This window comes from Procambarus clarkii, chromosome 45 (assembly GCF_040958095.1).
Source record: "Procambarus clarkii isolate CNS0578487 chromosome 45, FALCON_Pclarkii_2.0, whole genome shotgun sequence".
Lineage (NCBI taxonomy): Eukaryota > Metazoa > Arthropoda > Malacostraca > Decapoda > Cambaridae > Procambarus > Procambarus clarkii.
Window position 1 is genome coordinate 8,646,958 of NC_091194.1, and position 18,411 is coordinate 8,665,368.

Genomic DNA, 18,411 nt, shown 5'->3' on the forward strand with positions numbered 1-18,411 from the left:
CTCTCAGTGTATATACACCAAGAAGCAGGGTACACCTCTCAGTGTATATGCACCAAGAAGCAGGGTACACCTCTCAGTGTATATGCACCAAGAAGCAGGGTACACCTCTCAGTGTATATACACCAAGAAGCAGGGTACACCTCTCAGTGTATATGCACCAAGAAGCAGGGTACACCTCTCAGTGTATATACACCGAGAAGCAGGGTACACCTCTCAGTGTATATACACCAAGAAGCAGGGTACACCTCTCAGTGTATATACACCAAGAAGCAGGGTACACCTCTCAGTGTATATGCACCAAGAAGCAGGGTACACCTCTCAGTGTATATGCACCAAGAAGCAGGGTACACCTCTCAGTGTATATGCACCAAGAAGCAGGGTACACCTCTCAGTGTATATACACCAAGAAGCAGGGTACACCTCTCAGTGTATATGCACCAAGAAGCAGGGTACACCTCTCAGTGTATATACACCGAGAAGCAGGGTACACCTCTCAGTGTATATACACCAAGAAGCAGGGTACACCTCTCAGTGTATATACACCAAGAAGCAGGGTACACCTCTCAGTGTATATGCACCAAGAAGCAGGGTACACCTCTCAGTGTATATGCACCAAGAAGCAGGGTACACCTCTCAGTGTATATGCACCAAGAAGCAGGGTACACCTCTCAGTGTATATACACCAAGAAGCAGGGTACACCTCTCAGTGTATATGCACCAAGAAGCAGGGTACACCTCTCAGTGTATATACACCGAGAAGCAGGGTACACCTCTCAGTGTATATACACCAAGAAGCAGGGTACACCTCTCAGTGTATATACACCAAGAAGCAGGGTACACCTCTCAGTGTATATGCACCAAGAAGCAGGGTACACCTCTCAGTGTATATACACCGAGAAGCAGGGTACACCTCTCAGTGTATATATTTGCCACCATGAAGAGAATAATCTACTCAACATCTAATTCCCTCAGGATCAGGGCTCCGGCCGGTCACCAGGATGGTGATGACGAAGATGATGGTGACGGTGATGATGGTGGTGATGGTGATGGTGGTGAAGGTTGTAGAAGGGTTTAACCTCCATACAGACCTGGGCCTGGTAGTCCCTGGACCCAACCAGACCAACTTCGGCTACAGCGTGGCACTGTGGCACAGCCACACTCAGGGCTACAGGTAACTTTCCGTGTTAAATGATATAATTCCCACTTGCTGATAATTCACAAAATAAAGACATTCAAAATAATGGTGATATTTTGGCTTGTAATATCCTCAAAACAACGCCCCGGACGTTATAATACACAGGTTTGCTTTGTTTTATCTGTTTTGGTCTTTGAATTTCACAACCAACACTATGGAGCGGAATCCAAATATCAAGTTGAGCTTCGAACCCAGCTCTATTGTGTATCACTTCAGAATGTACAGAATAATTTATTCCTTGATTATACCACACAAATTACGGCCTACCACAGCCCCCCTGGACCCCGGTCGGTCCCCAAACCACACCAACATACACGCTAACCACGCCCTTCCTGTTGCTGCAGGCTGGTGGTAGGGGCGCCCCGGGGAAGGAATACCACAGCAGGCAACATGACGCTCCCGCTGGGGAACCTCCACCTCTGTGACGCCTCCAGCGGCCAGTGTGACGTCGACCCCTCCCTCCCCATCCTCTCCAAACATGGTGAGAGACTCCAGAATATTAGGGCGTACATACACCTATTATGGCGAATATAATAGGTCTATGCATATAATAGAAGCTTCCTCACTCTCCAAATTCCTGTATTACATCATTTGTCTTCTTCTCTCTCTCTCTCTCTCTCATTCCTTTACAGTTCTTTTTAATCGTCAACAGATAAGAGTCTAGAAGCTGCTTGGTGGGGGGAGTCTATACAGTCGCAAGGCATCGGGTTCGGGGAGAGTCTTTACACCTCCAAGGGTGTAGAGGCCAAGCTTGTGGTGAGTAGGGTGGATGGGGGTGTTCACACTGAGTGGTATATACCTTGCTTCTCTGTGTATATACACTGAGAGGTGTATCCTGCTTCTCTGTGTATATACACTGAGAGGTGTATCCTGCTTCTCTGTGTATATACACTAGTATACCCTTTTTTTAACACATGTGGTACAGGAATAGCCGACTGCTGACTCCTGTTAGCAGGCTGAGAGATTTTCCCTCCCCTTAGCTACTAATATCAGGAGCGTGTACCAGTATCAGGAGCATGCACCATGCAGTACCTCCCGGATACTAATACCAAATCTCTGTGGTTGCAGGCGTGCGCCCCGCGGTACCCCAGGAACCAGTTTGGCCTGTCCCTGCAAGGGCGCGGCGCCTGTTATGTCCTCAACCCCCGACACCACTCCACCACCACCATCGTCCCCTTTACCTGTGAGTTACTGTGTGTGGGGTTATTATTTGTATTTACTACGTGTGTCTGCAGAACCCAGCTATTAAGCTCTTGGACCCCGCCTTTCTAACCAATCAAATTTTTCTTCTATTATGCCTGCTACATATATTTCTCTCTAACATGCACCTTCCCCCCAGGAATCAGCCCGTTTCAGCTGTCTAACTCCCAGGTACATATTTACTGCTAAGTAATAGGGGTAGCAGGGTGGAAGAAACTCTGCCCATTATTTCTCACCGGCGCCGGGAATCGAACTCAGGTCACAGGATTACGTGATCAGCGTGCTACTGACACAGCCACCGGCGTGTGTGTGTGTGTGTACTCACCTATTTGTGCTTACGGGGGTTGAGCTTTGGCTCTATGGTCCCGCCTCTCAACTGTCAATCAACTGGTGTACAGGTTCCTGAGCCTATTGGGCTCTATCATATCTACATTTAAAACTGTGTATGGAGTCAGCCTCCACCACATCACTGCCTAATGCATTCCATCCGTTAACTACTCTGACACTGAAAAAGTTCCTTCTAACGTCCCTGTGGCTCATTTGGGTACTCAGTTTCCACCTGTGTCCCCTTGTTCGCGTACCGCCAGTCTTGAATAGTTTATCCTTGACTACCCTGTCAATTCCCCTGAGGATTTTGTAGGTAGTGATAATGTCTCCCCTCACACTTCTGTCTTCCAGTGTCGTAAGATGCATTTCCCGCAGTCTTTCCTCGTAACTCATGCCTCTTAGGTCTGGGACCAGTCTAGTGGCATACCTCTGAACTTTTTCCAGCTGCGTCTTGTGCTTGACAAGGTGTGTGTGTGTGTGTGTGTGTGTGTGTGTGTGTGTGTGTGTGTGTGTGTGTGTGTGTGTGTGTGTGTGTGTGTGTGTGTGTGTGTGTGTGTGTGTGTGTGTGTGTGTGTATCTTAACACAAATAGAACTAACTCTTACAAACAGTTGGTTTAACTTGATAATAACACTGAATACAGAACTATTGTCTAATGGAGCTGTTCTCACCAGATGACTACCATATAGATAACGGCGTTACCCTAAGAAACGACTACAGATACACAGGCAACGGACTGGCAGGCTACAGTGTCTGTGTTACCCAGGTATCGTAACTGTATCATTATTTCAAAATTATTAGACATCACGTATAATGTCAATATTCTTTGTTATAAGAGAGGAGTGGCCAGGTATCGTACTTTTCTCCTGTTCCTAAACGTACGAGTGGCTAGGTATCGCACCTCTCATGTTCTCCAATGGAATCATTGGTATATACATCACCTGACTCACGATACATATGCTGTTTATAGGTGTTCCGCTAGTTAGGCTTTTATTAAATAAAATAGTTTTGTCATTTACCTCTGTTTACCTGTATTTTCAGAACGAGACTCGTGTGTACATGGGAGTACCCAACGCCTTCTTTGGTCAAGGTAAATGATCTTAGTGGGTTGACCTTTGTGATGAGTTTGCATGTTGGTCTGTAAACTCGTGTTTACAGACATGAGTTGTTTCAGTCCTCCATGCACGACCCGACCGTTTTCTGTCCCTCCTTGTACTGCATGTTTACAGTTTCCTCTTATCTAATCTCTTCTTCTGCTCTAATCGTTTTTTCTCTACTCAAATCCTGTCCTCCTCTGCTCTAATCGGCTCATCCTCTGCTCTAATCGTGTCTTCCTCTGCTCTAACCATTTCATTCTCTGCTCTATGTCATCCTGTGCTCTATCTCTTGCTCATCTCTAACCCCCGTGTTGCCACAGGAGCCGTGGTGAGCAGACAGACAGACAGTGATGACAGGGTCGAGTACTCCAGCAAGGAGACCTACGGATCCGAAGAGCTGGACTTCTCCCATGAAGGCTGGGCCACCGTGGCCGGCAAGTTTGATGGCCAAGTGACATACCTGGCCACCTCCACCCCCAACACCCTCCTCTTCAAGGGCCTGGTCAGTACTCACGCTTGCTTGTACTCACCTAGTTATACGCCAAACCACTTGGACTGGACGGTAGAGCGACGGTCACGCTTCGTGCAGGTCGGTGTTCAATCCCCGACCGTCTACAAGTGGTTGGACACCATTCCTTCCCCCCCCCCCCCCCCCCCCCCCCGTCCCATCCCAAATCCTTATTCTGACCCCTTCCAAGTAACCTAAGCTTGAAACAATTAAGTGATCCTAAAAAATCAAGTGATCCTTCGCCTATTAACTCACAATTTGTCCCACATATCAAATATTTGAAAACCAGTATTTACCCAGGTCATTCTTGCATCTTAACTTATCCAGATAATACCAATGGTTTATGCATTTAATCGGTCCATTGCTTTATGTGTTGTGGTGGACAGGTGAAATTCTACACGGAGGACCTGAAGGAGCTGACGGTGAGGTTCGCAGGGAAGGACGTGGGGGGCAAGTACGGCTACAGCCTCGCTGGGGGAGACCTGGACGGGGACCGGGCCGACGACCTGGTGGTCGGGGCCCCTCTGGCTCCCGGGCTACACCAAGCCCCAGATGCCGGCAAAGTTTACATATACTACTCTCCTGTCAGGGAGGTGGGTGTGGCCCGCTCTTGAGTACCTGGGCAAGCTTTCCATACTCTGTTTTTAGTTCCATACTGTTTGCTTTTGTTCATATTCGAGATAATCCTGTCATAATCGAGAGATAATTCTGTCAGGAAGAACTATTTTGGAGAGGACCGTATTACAGAGGGTCATGTTAGCGAGGATATTGTAGGAAAGTTGTCATCTCTCTCTCGTTACTTGATCTAACCTCGTGTGACCTTTGACCTCCCACAGCGTGTGTCCAGAGCCCCTCAGGTGCTTAGAGGTCAACAAGCTTGGGGTCGTTTTGGGCAAGCTGTCATGTGCCCCGGAGACCTTAACCAGGATGGTTATGAAGGTAATTAATACTTCCGACCTTGACCACTTCAACGGGAAATTGTTTAACACATCGTAAACGACATAATGTAAAGGAAGCCTCCGTGACTGAGAACAGCACCTTCAATAATAATAAGAGGAATAAAACCACCAGGTAGCCATTAGCTAAAGCCGGGGCCCAAGAGTTACATCCCGCTCCCCCTATAGCAGCCCGTCCTCCAAAAATGGGGAGGTAAATGTAACAGCCCCATAAGTGCAATTATGTACTGTGTGACAGTCAGGAATTGTACTTATTTACACAGTATTAAATCGTATCCAATTATATTGTGAATATTTGAGTTTACCAGAAAAGCTGAATAGAAACCCACGGCCTAACCTAACTGTCTTAGTTTTTGAAGATAAGCATTTTATTGCTTATAATTACAATTATTACTTAGCCCATAGCTATACTGATATTACAGTTTTATAAAACAAAACTAAAATATTTAAATAAATTGTAAAGTAACTTAGGATATTTTCAAATTTTGTATAAAATCTCTATTGTTTAATAAAGCTAAAAAAGAAATTTCTGATATTTAAAACTTGTGTAGAACAAACTGAACGTTAAAACTTCATCCTAAAATTCTGAGCGTGTTACTAGAAAACGAGGAGACTTAAATGAGGAGGTAAATGTAACAGCCCCATAAGTGCAATTATGTATTATGTATAAGTCAGGAAATGAACTTATTACACTTAGTATTAAAACGTACCTCAATTCGGAGGATGGGTTGCCTATAGACACTAGATATAGGCGCTTGTACACACAAAATTGCCCAATTTAATCCAATAAGGTGAGACGGTAGTGATGGTGAGGTTTGTCTCCCTGACAGACGTGGTGGTTGGTGCCCCTGGCGGGCAGGGCGCCGTGTACGTCTTCAGCGGGTCTTCTGAGGGCCTCATCCCGACCCCTACCCAGGTAGGTGCTCCGTACCTCCTCCAGTAGCTCAGAGCCTTCAGTGCGAGCGAAAGCTGTTTGGGGAGGATTGAAATCTTTTGTGTAGGACTGAATCCTTTTATATAGGATTCAGACTTCCAATGTCTAGCAATAATGTGCTAACAATGCCTAACACTGAACATAACGTTCTCAGGTAATCTACGCCTCTGAATTCGATACCGGACTGCGTGGCTTCGGCTTCAGCCTGGACGGTGGCCTGGACGTCGATCTCAACGAATATCCGGACATCATCATTGGTTCCCCGGAATCGGACACAGCTGTGTTAATCAGGTGAGCTGACAGTACCACCTGGAACTGTACCAACCTCACCTACTCACAATATCTTATCAACACTCTCCCTCATTCACTTCCCCCTCTCTCTCACTCCTCTTCCTTCGTCCCTCACTCACCTCCGAATTCTCTCTTCCTCTCCCCCACAGGTCGTCTCCAGTGGTGACCCTGGTGGGGTCAGTGACCTTTGACCCCAGTATCATACCCCTGCGCAACAAGACGTGCCCGGTCACCATGCCCGGAAGCAAGGACGTGCAGGAGGTGACCTGCTTTGACCTGGTTATTGACCTCCAGTACACCTCCAAGGCTATACGTGACGACCTGGGTTAGTATGGTGACCTGTGTTGTGTATAATGAGGCTGGATGGTGACTCGTATAGTGTACTGTATGATGACTCCTTGTGTGGTGTGGCTCTTGTGTGGTGTGGCTCTTGTGTGGTGTGGCCCTTGTGTGGTGTGGCTCTTGTGTGGTGTGGCCCTTGTGTGGTGTGGCCCTTGTGTGATGTGGCCCTTGTGTGGTGTGGCTCTTGTGTGGTGTGGCTCTTGTGTGGTGTGGCTCTTGTGTGGTGTGGCTCTTGTGTGGTGTGGCTCTTGTGTGGTGTGGCTCTTGTGTGGTGTGGCCCTTGTGTGGTGTGGCCCTTGTGTGGTGTGGCTCTTGTGTGGTGTGGCTCTTGTGTGGTGTAGCCCTTGTGTGGTGTAGCCCTTGTGTGGTGTGGCCCTTGTGTGGTGTGGCTCTTGTGTGGTGTGGCTCTTGTGTGGTGTAGCCCTTGTGTGGTGTAGCCCTTGTGTGGTGTGGCCCTTGTGTGGTGTGGCTCTTGTGTGGTGTGGCCCTTGTGTGGTGTGGCTCTTGTGTGGTGTGGCTCTTGTGTGGTGTGGCTCTTGTGTGGTGTGGCTCTTGTGTGGTGTGGCCCTTGTGTGGTGTGACCCTTGTGTGGTGTGGCTCTTGTGTGGTGTGACCCTTGTGTGGTGTGGCCCTTGTGTGGTGTGGCTCTTGTGTGGTGTGGCTCTTGTGTGGTGTGGCTCTTGTGTGGTGTGGCTCTTGTGTGGTGTGGCCCTTGTGTGGTGTGACCCTTGTGTGGTGTGGCTCTTGTGTGGTGTGACCCTTGTGTGGTGTGGCTCTTGTGTGGTGTGGCTCTTGTGTGGTGTGGCCCTTGTGTGGTGTGACCCTTGTGTGGTGTGGCTCTTCTGTGGTGTGACCCTTGTGTGGTGTGGCCCTTGTGTGGTGTGGCCCTTGTGTGGTGTGGCTCTTGTGTGGTGTGGCTCTTGTGTGGTGTGGCTCTTGTGTGGTGTGGCTCTTGTGTGGTGTGGCTCTTGTGTGGTGTGGCTCTTGTGTGGTGTGGCCCTTGTGTGGTGTGACCCTTGTGTGGTGTGGCTCTTGTGTGGTGTGACCCTTGTGTGGTGTGGCCCTTGTGTGGTGTGGCCCTTGTGTGGTGTGGCTCTTGTGTGGTGTGGCTCTTGTGTGGTGTAGCCCTTGTGTGGTGTGGCCCTTGTGTGGTGTGACCCTTGTGTGGTGTGGCTCTTGTGTGGTGTGACCCTTGTGTGGTGTGGCCCTTGTGTGGTGTAGCCCTTGTGTGGTGTGGCTCTTGTGTGGTGTGGCCCTTGTGTGGTGTGGCCCTTGTGTGGTGTGGCTCTTGTGTGGTGTGACCCTTGTGTGGTGTGGCTCTTGTGTGGTGTGACCCTTGTGTGGTGTGGCTCTTGTGTGGTGTGACCCTTGTGTGGTGTGGCCCTTGTGTGGTGTGACCCTTGTGTGGTGTGGCTCTTGTGTGGTGTGACCCTTGTGTGGTGTGGCCCTTGTGTGGTGTGACCCTTGTGTGGTGTGGCTCTTGTGTGGTGTGACCCTTGTGTGGTGTGGCCCTTGTGTGGTGTGACCCTTGTGTGGTGTGGCTCTTGTGTGGTGTGACCCTTGTGTGGTGTGGCCCTTGTGTGGTGTGACCCTTGTGTGGTGTGGCTCTTGTGTGGTGTGACCCTTGTGTGGTGTGGCCCTTGTGTGGTGTGGCCCTTGTGTGGTGTGACCCTTGTGTGGTGTGGCTCTTGTGTGGTGTGACCCTTGTGTGGTGTGGCCCTTGTGTGGTGTGGCTCTTGTGTGGTGTGACCCTTGTGTGGTGTGGCCCTTGTGTGGTGTGGCTCTTGTGTGGTGTGACCCTTGTGTGGTGTGGCTCTTGTGTGGTGTGACCCTTGTGTGGTGTGGCCCTTGTGTGGTGTGGCCCTTGTGTGGTGTGACCCTTGTGTGGTGTGGCTCTTGTGTGGTGTGACCCTTGTGTGGTGTGGCCCTTGTGTGGTGTGGCCCTTGTGTGGTGTGACCCTTGTGTGGTGTGGCTCTTGTGTGGTGTGACCCTTGTGTGGTGTGGCCCTTGTGTGGTGTGGCCCTTGTGTGGTGTGGCCCTTGTGTGGTGTGACCCTTGTGTGGTGTGGCCCTTGTGTGGTGTGACCCTTGTGTGGTGTGGCTCTTGTGTGGTGTGACCCTTGTGTGGTGTGGCCCTTGTGTGGTGTGGCTCTTGTGTGGTGTGACCCTTGTGTGGTGTAGCCCATGTGAGTGACCCTTGTGTGGTGTGGCCCTTGTGTGGTGTAGCCCTTGTGTGGTGTGACCCTTGTGTGGTGTAGCCCTTGTGTGGTGTGGCTCTTGTGTGGTGTGACCCTTGTGTGGTGTGGCCCTTGTGTGGTGTGGCCCTTGTGTGGTGTGACCCTTGTGTGGTGTGACCCTTGTGTGGTGTGGCCCTTGTGTGGTGTGACCCTTGTGTGGTGTGGCTCTTGTGTGGTGTGACCCTTGTGTGGTGTGGCCCTTGTGTGGTGTGGCTCTTGTGTGGTGTGACCCTTGTGTGGTGTAGCCCATGTGAGTGACCCTTGTGTGGTGTGGCCCTTGTGTGGTGTAGCCCTTGTGTGGTGTGACCCTTGTGTGGTGTGACCCTTGTGTGGTGTGGCCCTTGTGTGGTGTGACCCATGTGTGGTGTGACCCTTGTGTGGTGTGGCTCTTGTGTGGTGTGACCCTTGTGTGGTGTGACCCTTGTGTGGTGTAGCTCTTGTGTGGTGTGACCCTTGTGTGGTGTGACCCTTGTGTGGTGTGACCCTTGTGTGGTGTGGCCCTTGTGTGGTGTGGCCCTTGTGTGGTGTAGCCCTTGTGTGGTGTGACCCTTGTGTGGTGTGACCCTTGTGTGGTGTGGCCCTTGTGTGGTGTGGCCCTTGTGTGGTGTGGCCCTTGTGTGGTGTGACCCTTGTGTGGTGTGACCCTTGTGTGGTGTGGCTCTTGTGTGGTGTGGCCCTTGTGTGGTGTGACCCTTGTGTGGTGTGGCTCTTGTGTGGTGTGGCTCTTGTGTGGTGTAGCCCTTGTGTGGTGTGATCCTTGTGTGGTGTGACCCTTGTGTGGTGTGGCTCTTGTGTGGTGTGGCCCATGTGAGTGACCAGTGGTGTTTCCCCACAGACATACACCTGACCATGGAGTTGGATCCTGAAGAACAGAGACTCGCCTTCATCGATTCCCACGAGTCCAAGTGGGTATTCCGACGCCTAGCACCGTCCTGTTTCATGCACTGGGCTTACTGTTTCATGCACCGTCCTTACTGTTTCTTGCACCGTCCTGTTTCATGCACCGTCCTTACTGTTTCTTGCACCGTCCTGTTTCATGCACCGTCCTTACTGTTTCTTGCACCGTCCTGTTTCATGCACCGTCCTTACTGTTTCATGCACCGTCCTGTTTCATGCACCGGCCTGTTTCATGCACCGTCCTGTTTCATGCACCGTCCTGTTTCATGCACCGTCCTGTTTCATGCACCGGCCTGTTTCATGCACCGTCCTGTTTCATGCACCGTCCTGTTTCATGCACCGGCCTGTTTCATGCACCGGGCTTACTGTTTCTTGCACCGGCCTTACTGTTTCATGCACCGGGCTTACTGTTTCTTGCACCGGCCTTACTGTTTCATGCACCGGCCTTACTGTTTCTTGCAACGGGCTTACTGTTTCTTGCACCGGCCTTACTGTTTCATGCACTGGGCTTACTGTTTCTTGCACCGGGCTTACTGTTTCATGCACCGGGCTTACTGTTTCTTGCACTGGGCTTACTGTTTCTTGCACCGGGCTTACTGTTTCTTGCACCGGGCTTACTGTTTCTTGCACTGGGCTTACTGTTTCTTGCACCGGGCTTACTGTTTCATGCACCGGCCTTACTGTTTCTTGCACTGGGCTTACTGTTTCTTGCACTGGGCTTACTGTTTCATGCACTGGGCTTACTGTTTCATGCACCGGCCTTACTGTTTCTTGCACTGGGCTTACTGTTTCATGCACCGGGCTTACTGTTTCTTGCACTGGGCTTACTGTTTCATGCACCGGCCTTACTGTTTCTTGCACTGGGCTTACTGTTTCATGCACCGGGCTTACTGTTTCTTGCACTGGGCTTACTGTTTCATGCACCGGCCTTACTGTTTCTTGCACTGGGCTTACTGTTTGTTGCACCGGGCTTACTGTTTCATGCACCGGCCTTACTGTTTCTTGCACTGGGCTTACTGTTTCTTGCACCGGGCTTACTGTTTCTTGCACTGGGCTTACTGTTTCTTGCACTGGGCTTACTGTTTCTTGCACTGGGCTTCCTGTTTCACACACCGACCTTCCTGTTTCATGCATCATCCCTAATGTTTCATGCACGATCCTTACTGTTTCATGCACGATCCTTACTGTTTCATGCACGATCCTTACTGTTTCATGCACGATCCTTACTGTTTCATGCACGATCCTTACTGTTTCATGCACGATCCTTACTGTTTCATGCACGATCCTTACTGTTTCATGCACGATCCTTACTGTTTCATGCACGATCCTTACTGTTTCTTGCACCGGGCTTACTGTTTCTTGCACTGGGCTTACTGTTTCTTGCACTGGGCTTACTGTTTCTTGCACCGGGCTTACTGTTTCATGCACCGGGCTTACTGTTTCTTGCACTGGGCTTACTGTTTCTTGCACTGGGCTTACTGTTTCTTGCACTGGGCTTGCTGTTTCTTGCACTGGGCTTACTGTTTCTTGCACTGGGCTTACTGTTTCTTGCACTGGGCTTACTGTTTCTTGCACCGGGCTTACTGTTTCTTGCACCGGGCTTACTGTTTCTTGCACTGGGCTTACTGTTTCTTGCACCGGGCTTACTGTTTCTTGCACTGGGCTTACTGTTTCTTGCACCGGGCTTACTGTTTCTTGCACTGGGCTTACTGTTTCACACACCGACCTTCCTGTTTCATGCATCATCCCTAATGTTTCATGCACGATCCTTACTGTTTCATGCACGATCCTTACTGTTTCATGCACGATCCTTACTGTTTCATGCACGATCCTTACTGTTTCATGCACGATCCTTACTGTTTCATGCACGATCCTTACTGTTTCATGCACGATCCTTACTGTTTCATGCACGATCCTTACTGTTTCATGCACGATCCTTACTGTTTCACGCACCGACCTTCCTGTTTCACGCACCATCAAATAAATTTGGAGTAACAGTCAGGTATTTTAAGGTCAATTCTCATTTTTATCAAGATGTTCTCTTTCTTAAGAATTCATATTTTCATATTTTGACTCGAATGTAGAGACTTCTTATAACTTTTGCACTGCATTGTTAACCCCAGGTTTAGGTACAAGTTTAACACTTGGAGGAATAGTTGTTAATTTTTGGTACAAACTCATTTATTTTTTGGCAGGATGAACAATACTGCGAAGATTTCCTACTACCGCGAGATGAGGCAACGGAACCACCTCACTGCTTTCCCTGTTTATGTTAAGGTGAGAGAGAGAGAGAGAGAGAGAGAGAGAGAGAGAGAGAGAGAGAGAGAGAGAGAGAGAGAGAGAGAGAGAGAGAGAGAGAGAGAGAGAGAGAGAGAGAGAGAGAGAGAGAGAGAGAGAGAGAGAAAGAGAGAGACGGAGGAGAGCGAGTGGCTATAGGAGCCACTCAGGACTCAATTATAAAATTCCATTCTTGTTCAGAATTGATTGTTACCCTTAACAACCATTTTACCCGCTGCCAGACTCCTTAAACATCTCTCCTCCCCTTCAACAACTTTCCTTCGCCATATTCTTGTGACCAACGTTCTTTATTTGGTTTTCTATCTTTGTCTATCTCTGTCTCTGTATCTATTTTTTTTGTCTCTTTATATGCGTGGACGAGTTTGTCTACGGTCTTGTTGGCACATCTCACCAGTTAATACAACTCTCTTTGCCCTCTACAACAGCCTGGTCGTCCACGATTGGACACTCCCGTCAAAGTTTCCGTCAATGCTAGTCTTCAACCGGTTACGCAGGAGGTGGTTCACTTCTTGGACGGTTCTGAGGGCCGTGACAGGGCTAATCCTATCAGTGGCGATACCAGCGGATCCTTCGGCAGTCCTCAGGTGCTGCAGGCGGTGGTCCCCAGCGTCCTGGACATCTTCAGTAGGGCCACCTTCAGCGCCGACGCCCGTCTCGTCTGTCATGACCAAGAGTCTTGCTTCTCCAAGCCTGACCTCAGTCTTGTGGCTCTCAACACGTAAGTCTTCAGATTTTTTTTTAGTCTCCCCCTCATGCTCTGTTTAGTTCCCTCTCATGCTCTGTTAAGTCCCCCCTCCTCATGCTCTGTTTAGTCTGCTTCATGCCCAGTTTAGCCCCCTATCCCCTCATGCTGTATTTAGTCCTCTTCATATTTTTTTTAGTCTTCTTCATGATTTTGTATCTTGCGCAAATTTACAAATGCTGTTGTTCATTTAAGAATTAACATTGGTTATATACACGTAACCAACAGAGGTCCCTGGACAAAGCCTTGGGGCACTCCACTTGCTACGTTTTCCCACACTGACTGATTTTTTTCCCTGTGGTGCGTGCAGGCGTCCGCTGGTGATAGGTGGGGAAGGCTTGGTGGTGGAGGTGGTGGTGGGCGTGAGGAAGGACTCTGCTTTCTCCGTACAACTGGGAATGAAATACCCGCAGCAACTGGTGTTCAGACGGGTCTCCGGAGATGTTCACATCCCCAGGTGCGGGTTCCCCTCCCTCACCAAGGATGGCGTGAATACCTTGATGTGTGTCTTTGGCTCGGATCTTCAAAAGGATGATCAGGTAGTCACTGTTCTTCTCCCATCAGAAGCAGGTAGAACATTGTTCTTCAGTGAACTAACAACATGCTGCTTCACTTCGCATTGGAGGAACAAAGTGTATATCCTTATTCCTCATTTAACAACTGAGAGAGAGAGAGAGAGAGAGAGAGAGAGAGAGAGAGAGAGAGAGAGAGAGAGAGAGAGAGAGAGAGAGAGAGAGAGAGAGAGAGAGAGAGAGAGAGAGAGAATTTAAAAAGTTTCAAAACACAACTTAATCAATCATTCTGATGTTGGTGGTTCTTGAATTTCGGTCAGAACCTAATCTTTCTGTGGTTGTCAGTATTACCCCCCCCCCCATTAAGGCTATACGCACACGTGTATAGCTTTAACGTGGGATCGCTGGAGTGTGTCAAGCGCAGGTCAGACACACACATGAAGGAATTCGGGCAGATATAAATAGGATCAGCCTCGCGTAGGTCAATAGGCCGTCTACAGTTTCCTTCGTTCTTACATCTAAGTAACAATGAAATCTTAACAATACGTTTCTGACCATTTACCCTCAGGTCTCGCTAGCACTCCACTTCGACTACACTCCTGAGGTCTTGCTCGACCACCTGATGACCTCCGGGGATACGAAGGTCACTCTGCAGATGAACGTCTCCAGCATCAGTCTTGACCTCAACGAGAAGGACAACAACATCACCCTCGATATCCCCACCATCAGCGAGGTCCTCCTCCAAGTGTCTGGGTGGGTCCATACACAAAGTCTACAGTAAACTTTATTTAGCCATCACGTTTCTGTCATTATATATCTCACAACTACAGATTTAGGTGACTCAGTTTCACGTGTAACAATTATATATGTCAATTGGTTGCTCATTTATGCACGAAATCTGATCAATCAGGGTTGTTAATTGTCCGTCTGTTGTCAGTTCTAGGTTGTTGTCAAATAGGGTCAATAAGTGTCGCGGTATCAATAGTCAGGAGTTATCACTTGACAGGGGACGTCAGTAGTCGTGTTATCAAGCCAGGGGTCGTTAGTAGACGTGTTATCAATAGTTAAGGATCATTAGCAGTCTGGCTGTTAGTAAAGGAGGCTTGGTCGTCAGTCGTCTTCCCGTTTATAGTAAAGTCGTCTGTAATTGTTTGAAGAAACAACTGTTTGGTGGTGATTCAATTTGTTTTGGTGTTATGGCAATGATAACAAAAATATATTAACAAGTGTATACCCCGCTTCTCGGTATATAAATAGTGAGAGTTTACCTTGGTCTTGCATAATGCTCAGAACTAAAGTACACTTGTACTACACTTGCAGTAAGCCATTGCAGTGGCCTTAATTACTCTCCAGAGGTTGATAGGCCTAAAGCCCAACACTAGTTGTACAAAACTTGTCACAATCATAAGTGACAGGTTTTGTACAATTTTAAATCAAAAAAATATAATTCACTGAAATAGTCATGAGAATAATCTTTCAATAATTATCAGGTGAAAACATCCTTTAACAAGACTGTATTCAGCAAAGAATCCAGGATATAAAACCAGGTCGTCCTCCTAAGGTTTCCCAACGTTAAGAAAACGGTCAATGTAGAGTGTCCTCTCCTAACCAACCAGAGGACCCAAAACAGAAAACGGGACAGTCACTTTCGCCAGCCGCTTCCATTTTCTAGTACGACATTATTTGGCCTTAGGTAACGCACACGGGCGAAAAGCGACCGACGTTCTTTGTAGGAGAACAGGTTGATGAAACAACTTTGAACTTAAGTTACTCCAACAGGACCTTCCCCTCAACAAAACTGTATACCACCAACACTTCCTCCGGCTAAAGCTTGCTCTCCTTCAGGACCGCGGACCCTGACAGCGTCGAGGGCCGGGTGAACGAGACGGCGGGCGTGGAGACGCTGGCCGGCAATGTTTCTCTGGACTCTCCAGGGAGGCTGGGCCCTCCCGTCACCCACACCTTCTCCATCATCAACCATGGCCCGTCTCCTGTTCTCTCTCTCAAGGTATGTGTCAGCCACAGTGAGTGTCAGCCACAGTGAGTGTCAGCCACAGTTGGTGTCAGCCACAGTGACTGACACGGGGGCATATAGAAAGTACTTAAAGAACGCAAATGACTCCCCTTAGATGTCAGTAAGACAGAACTAGACGTTCAGTTTGCAAATAACTGAAATGAATTAGATCAATAAGTCGAAGGCATCTTATTACATGTAATACATTCCATATGTGATTTGAATAACGAGAGAATGAAGTCAATTAATTTAAATCATTCAAGTAATCATTTAAACAGCGGGGCTTAGGAGTAGCAGCCTGTATACCCTGGAAGTATACCTTGGTGTGAAGAAAGTGAGGCAGGAACGGAGACATGTGTACAGATGAGGTGAAATCAGACAGGTGTACAGGCTAAGAGCTTAAATCAGAAAGACTCGAGTACACCAGATGTTTTGAATGATGAAACTATTACATCCGCAGCCTGTGTCCCCCTGGAGCCGCTAGTGTGTGTGTGTGTGTGTGTGTGTGTGTGTGTGTGTGTGTGTGTGTGTGTGTGTGTGTGTGTGTGTGTGTGTGTGTGTGTGTGTGTGTGTGTGTGTATGTGTGTGTGTGTGTACTCACCTAATTGTGTTTGCGGGGGGTTGAGCTCTGGCTCTTTGGTCCCGCCTCTCAACCGTCAATCATCAGGTGTACAGGTTCCTGAGCCTATTGGGCTCCAATGTGTGTGTGTATTTCACGTGGTTGGTTTGTTTTTGTACCGGTAGGTGGTGCTTGGTGTGCCGTGGCAGCTGGCGGGACGTCTGCCAGTGTTCTACGTTGTGGAGCCGCTCCGGACCTCAGGCGCCATCACCTGCTCATCTCCTACTCTTAACCCAAAGAATTTTAACGTAAGAGTTGCCTCTACGGCCATTTTAAAGCCTTCTAGTTTTTTTTTGGGGGGGAGGGGAGGGAGATTCTAAGAGTTTGCACATGTATTTACTAGTCGTCTCTCGGCCTCACAGGTACCGTGGTATCTAGCAATCTTCATTGGTTTCTAGTTGATATCTACTGTTCTCTCAAAAGTGTTCATGAATCCTGGCGTAAATTCAGACACGGTTCGCTTTGCCTCAGTCATCCCTCACCTCCTACACCAGTTTACTTTACCTCAGTCACCCGCCACATTTTTCCACGGTTCAACTTCAGTCATCCCATATATTCCGACACAGTTCACGTCTAAAGAAGACGATAACGGCCGTGAGGATATCAGCACCCACGTTGATAACAGCGTCGTCGACCCTCAAACCATAAACTTCCCCGACAACCCCCATCGCAGACGCAGGAGGCAGGCTGACACCCCGGAAGGTCCTCGTCCTCGTAAGCTTTGCGCTGGTGATGAGGACGTCGCTTGTGATGCTGGAGGCGATGACCACGAGCAGGTGGCGAGGTGAGTCCCAAGGTTTAAGACAAACCTCAAGCAATTTATCTAATATATTTATCACTATTTATACAACATGTTCCTCCATTTCTACGACTCCTTCAACCTGCTGTCATCTTTGCCTCTTCTTACACAGGCAGGGATATACACAATATATACACCGAGGAGTGTATACTGCTTTCTCAGTTTACAGTTTACTTTTGTCCTGGATTGTATTGAAGACTAAAGCTGGTTGGTCACTAACCTATGGTGATGGTCTTAGTAATCCCTCCGGGGGATGATAGATCTTAAGCCCAAACCAAACTATTCTTGAATGTAATCACTTCTACTGTCCTTTATTTCGTTCCCTTTTCTCAGTGATTTGTGTTTTATATTTAAAGTGACACTAATCTACGTTTGGTTAACAGGGATCGTATGGGCGAGGTCGTCTCTCTGAACTGTGATTACACACCTTGTGAGCTGATCATGTGAGTCTCTTTGTAAACACTGTCACAGGAGCCTGCTTGTAAACACTGTCACAGGAGCCTGCTTGTAAACACTGTCACAGGAGCCTGCTTGTAAACACTGTCACAGGAGCCTGCTTGTAAACACTGTCACAGGAGCCTGCTTGTAAACACTGTCACAGGAGCCTGCTTGTAAACACTGTCACAGGAGTCTGCTTGTAAACACTGCCACAGGAGCCTGCTTGTAAACACTGTCACAGGAGCCTGCTTGTAAACACTGTCACAGGAGCCTGCTTGTAAACACTGTCACAGGAGCCTGCTTGTAAACACTGTCACAGGAGCCTGCTTGTAAACACTGTCACAGGAGCCTGCTTGTAAACACTGTCACAGGAGCCTGCTTGTAAACACTGTCACAGGTGCCTGCTTGTAAACACTGCCACAGGAGCCTGCTTGTAAACACTGCCACAGGAGCCTGCTTGTAAACACTGTCACAGGAGCCTGCTTGTAAACACTGTCACAGGAGCCTGCTTGTAAACACTGTCACAGGAGTCTGCTTGTAAACACTGTCACAGGAGCCTGCATGTAAACACTGTCACAGGAGCCTGCATGTAAACACTGTCACAGGAACCTGCTTGTAAACACTGTCACAGGAGCCTGCTTGTAAACACTGTCACAGGAGCCTGCTTGTAAACACTGTCACGGGAACCTGCCTGTAAACCAGAGGGTCACAACCATTTTATATCCTTTACCTTGTTTACCAATTTGGCCTCGACTCATTACCCCACACGACTAACAGTTTCGTAATTGGAGGCAATATAGCTTTCCCTGAGCATTCACTGGAGCTTACAATAATTTGCGACAATATTATACACACTATGATACATATTTACATGGAAATAAATGTTGTCCCATACTAGGCGAGTCCCGTTTATATCCATCCCTTCTCACTAATGTATTAGTCATATCTATTCTTGCAATCTGTCACAATAATGCCCATTGGTAGCTCAGTCTACTCTTGCTTATCT

General features: G+C 48.4%; 1 protein-coding gene across 6 annotated transcripts in view; it reads left to right on the top strand.

Moving 5' to 3' along the window:
• LOC123770063 (integrin alpha-8) overlaps positions 1–18,411 on the top strand; it is a 30,106-nt gene that overhangs the window by 8,167 nt on the left and 3,528 nt on the right. For all 6 annotated transcript variants that reach the window (XM_045761723.2, XM_045761721.2, XM_069301351.1 and 3 more), the window contains exons 2-22: positions 973–1,171; positions 1,540–1,676; positions 1,848–1,951; positions 2,264–2,378; positions 3,396–3,487; positions 3,763–3,811; positions 4,139–4,320; positions 4,713–4,919; positions 5,163–5,265; positions 6,113–6,198; positions 6,371–6,507; positions 6,657–6,832; positions 9,922–9,991; positions 12,179–12,260; positions 12,707–12,999; positions 13,334–13,562; positions 14,104–14,288; positions 15,381–15,543; positions 16,294–16,416; positions 16,735–16,952; positions 17,351–17,410. In XM_045761723.2, coding sequence (XP_045617679.2) covers positions 999–1,171; positions 1,540–1,676; positions 1,848–1,951; positions 2,264–2,378; positions 3,396–3,487; positions 3,763–3,811; positions 4,139–4,320; positions 4,713–4,919; positions 5,163–5,265; positions 6,113–6,198; positions 6,371–6,507; positions 6,657–6,832; positions 9,922–9,991; positions 12,179–12,260; positions 12,707–12,999; positions 13,334–13,562; positions 14,104–14,288; positions 15,381–15,543; positions 16,294–16,416; positions 16,735–16,952; positions 17,351–17,410 — 2,984 coding nt within the window. In that variant the 5' untranslated portion in view covers positions 973–998. The remainder of the gene's footprint in view (positions 1–972; positions 1,172–1,539; positions 1,677–1,847; positions 1,952–2,263; positions 2,379–3,395; positions 3,488–3,762; positions 3,812–4,138; positions 4,321–4,712; positions 4,920–5,162; positions 5,266–6,112; positions 6,199–6,370; positions 6,508–6,656; positions 6,833–9,921; positions 9,992–12,178; positions 12,261–12,706; positions 13,000–13,333; positions 13,563–14,103; positions 14,289–15,380; positions 15,544–16,293; positions 16,417–16,734; positions 16,953–17,350; positions 17,411–18,411) is intronic.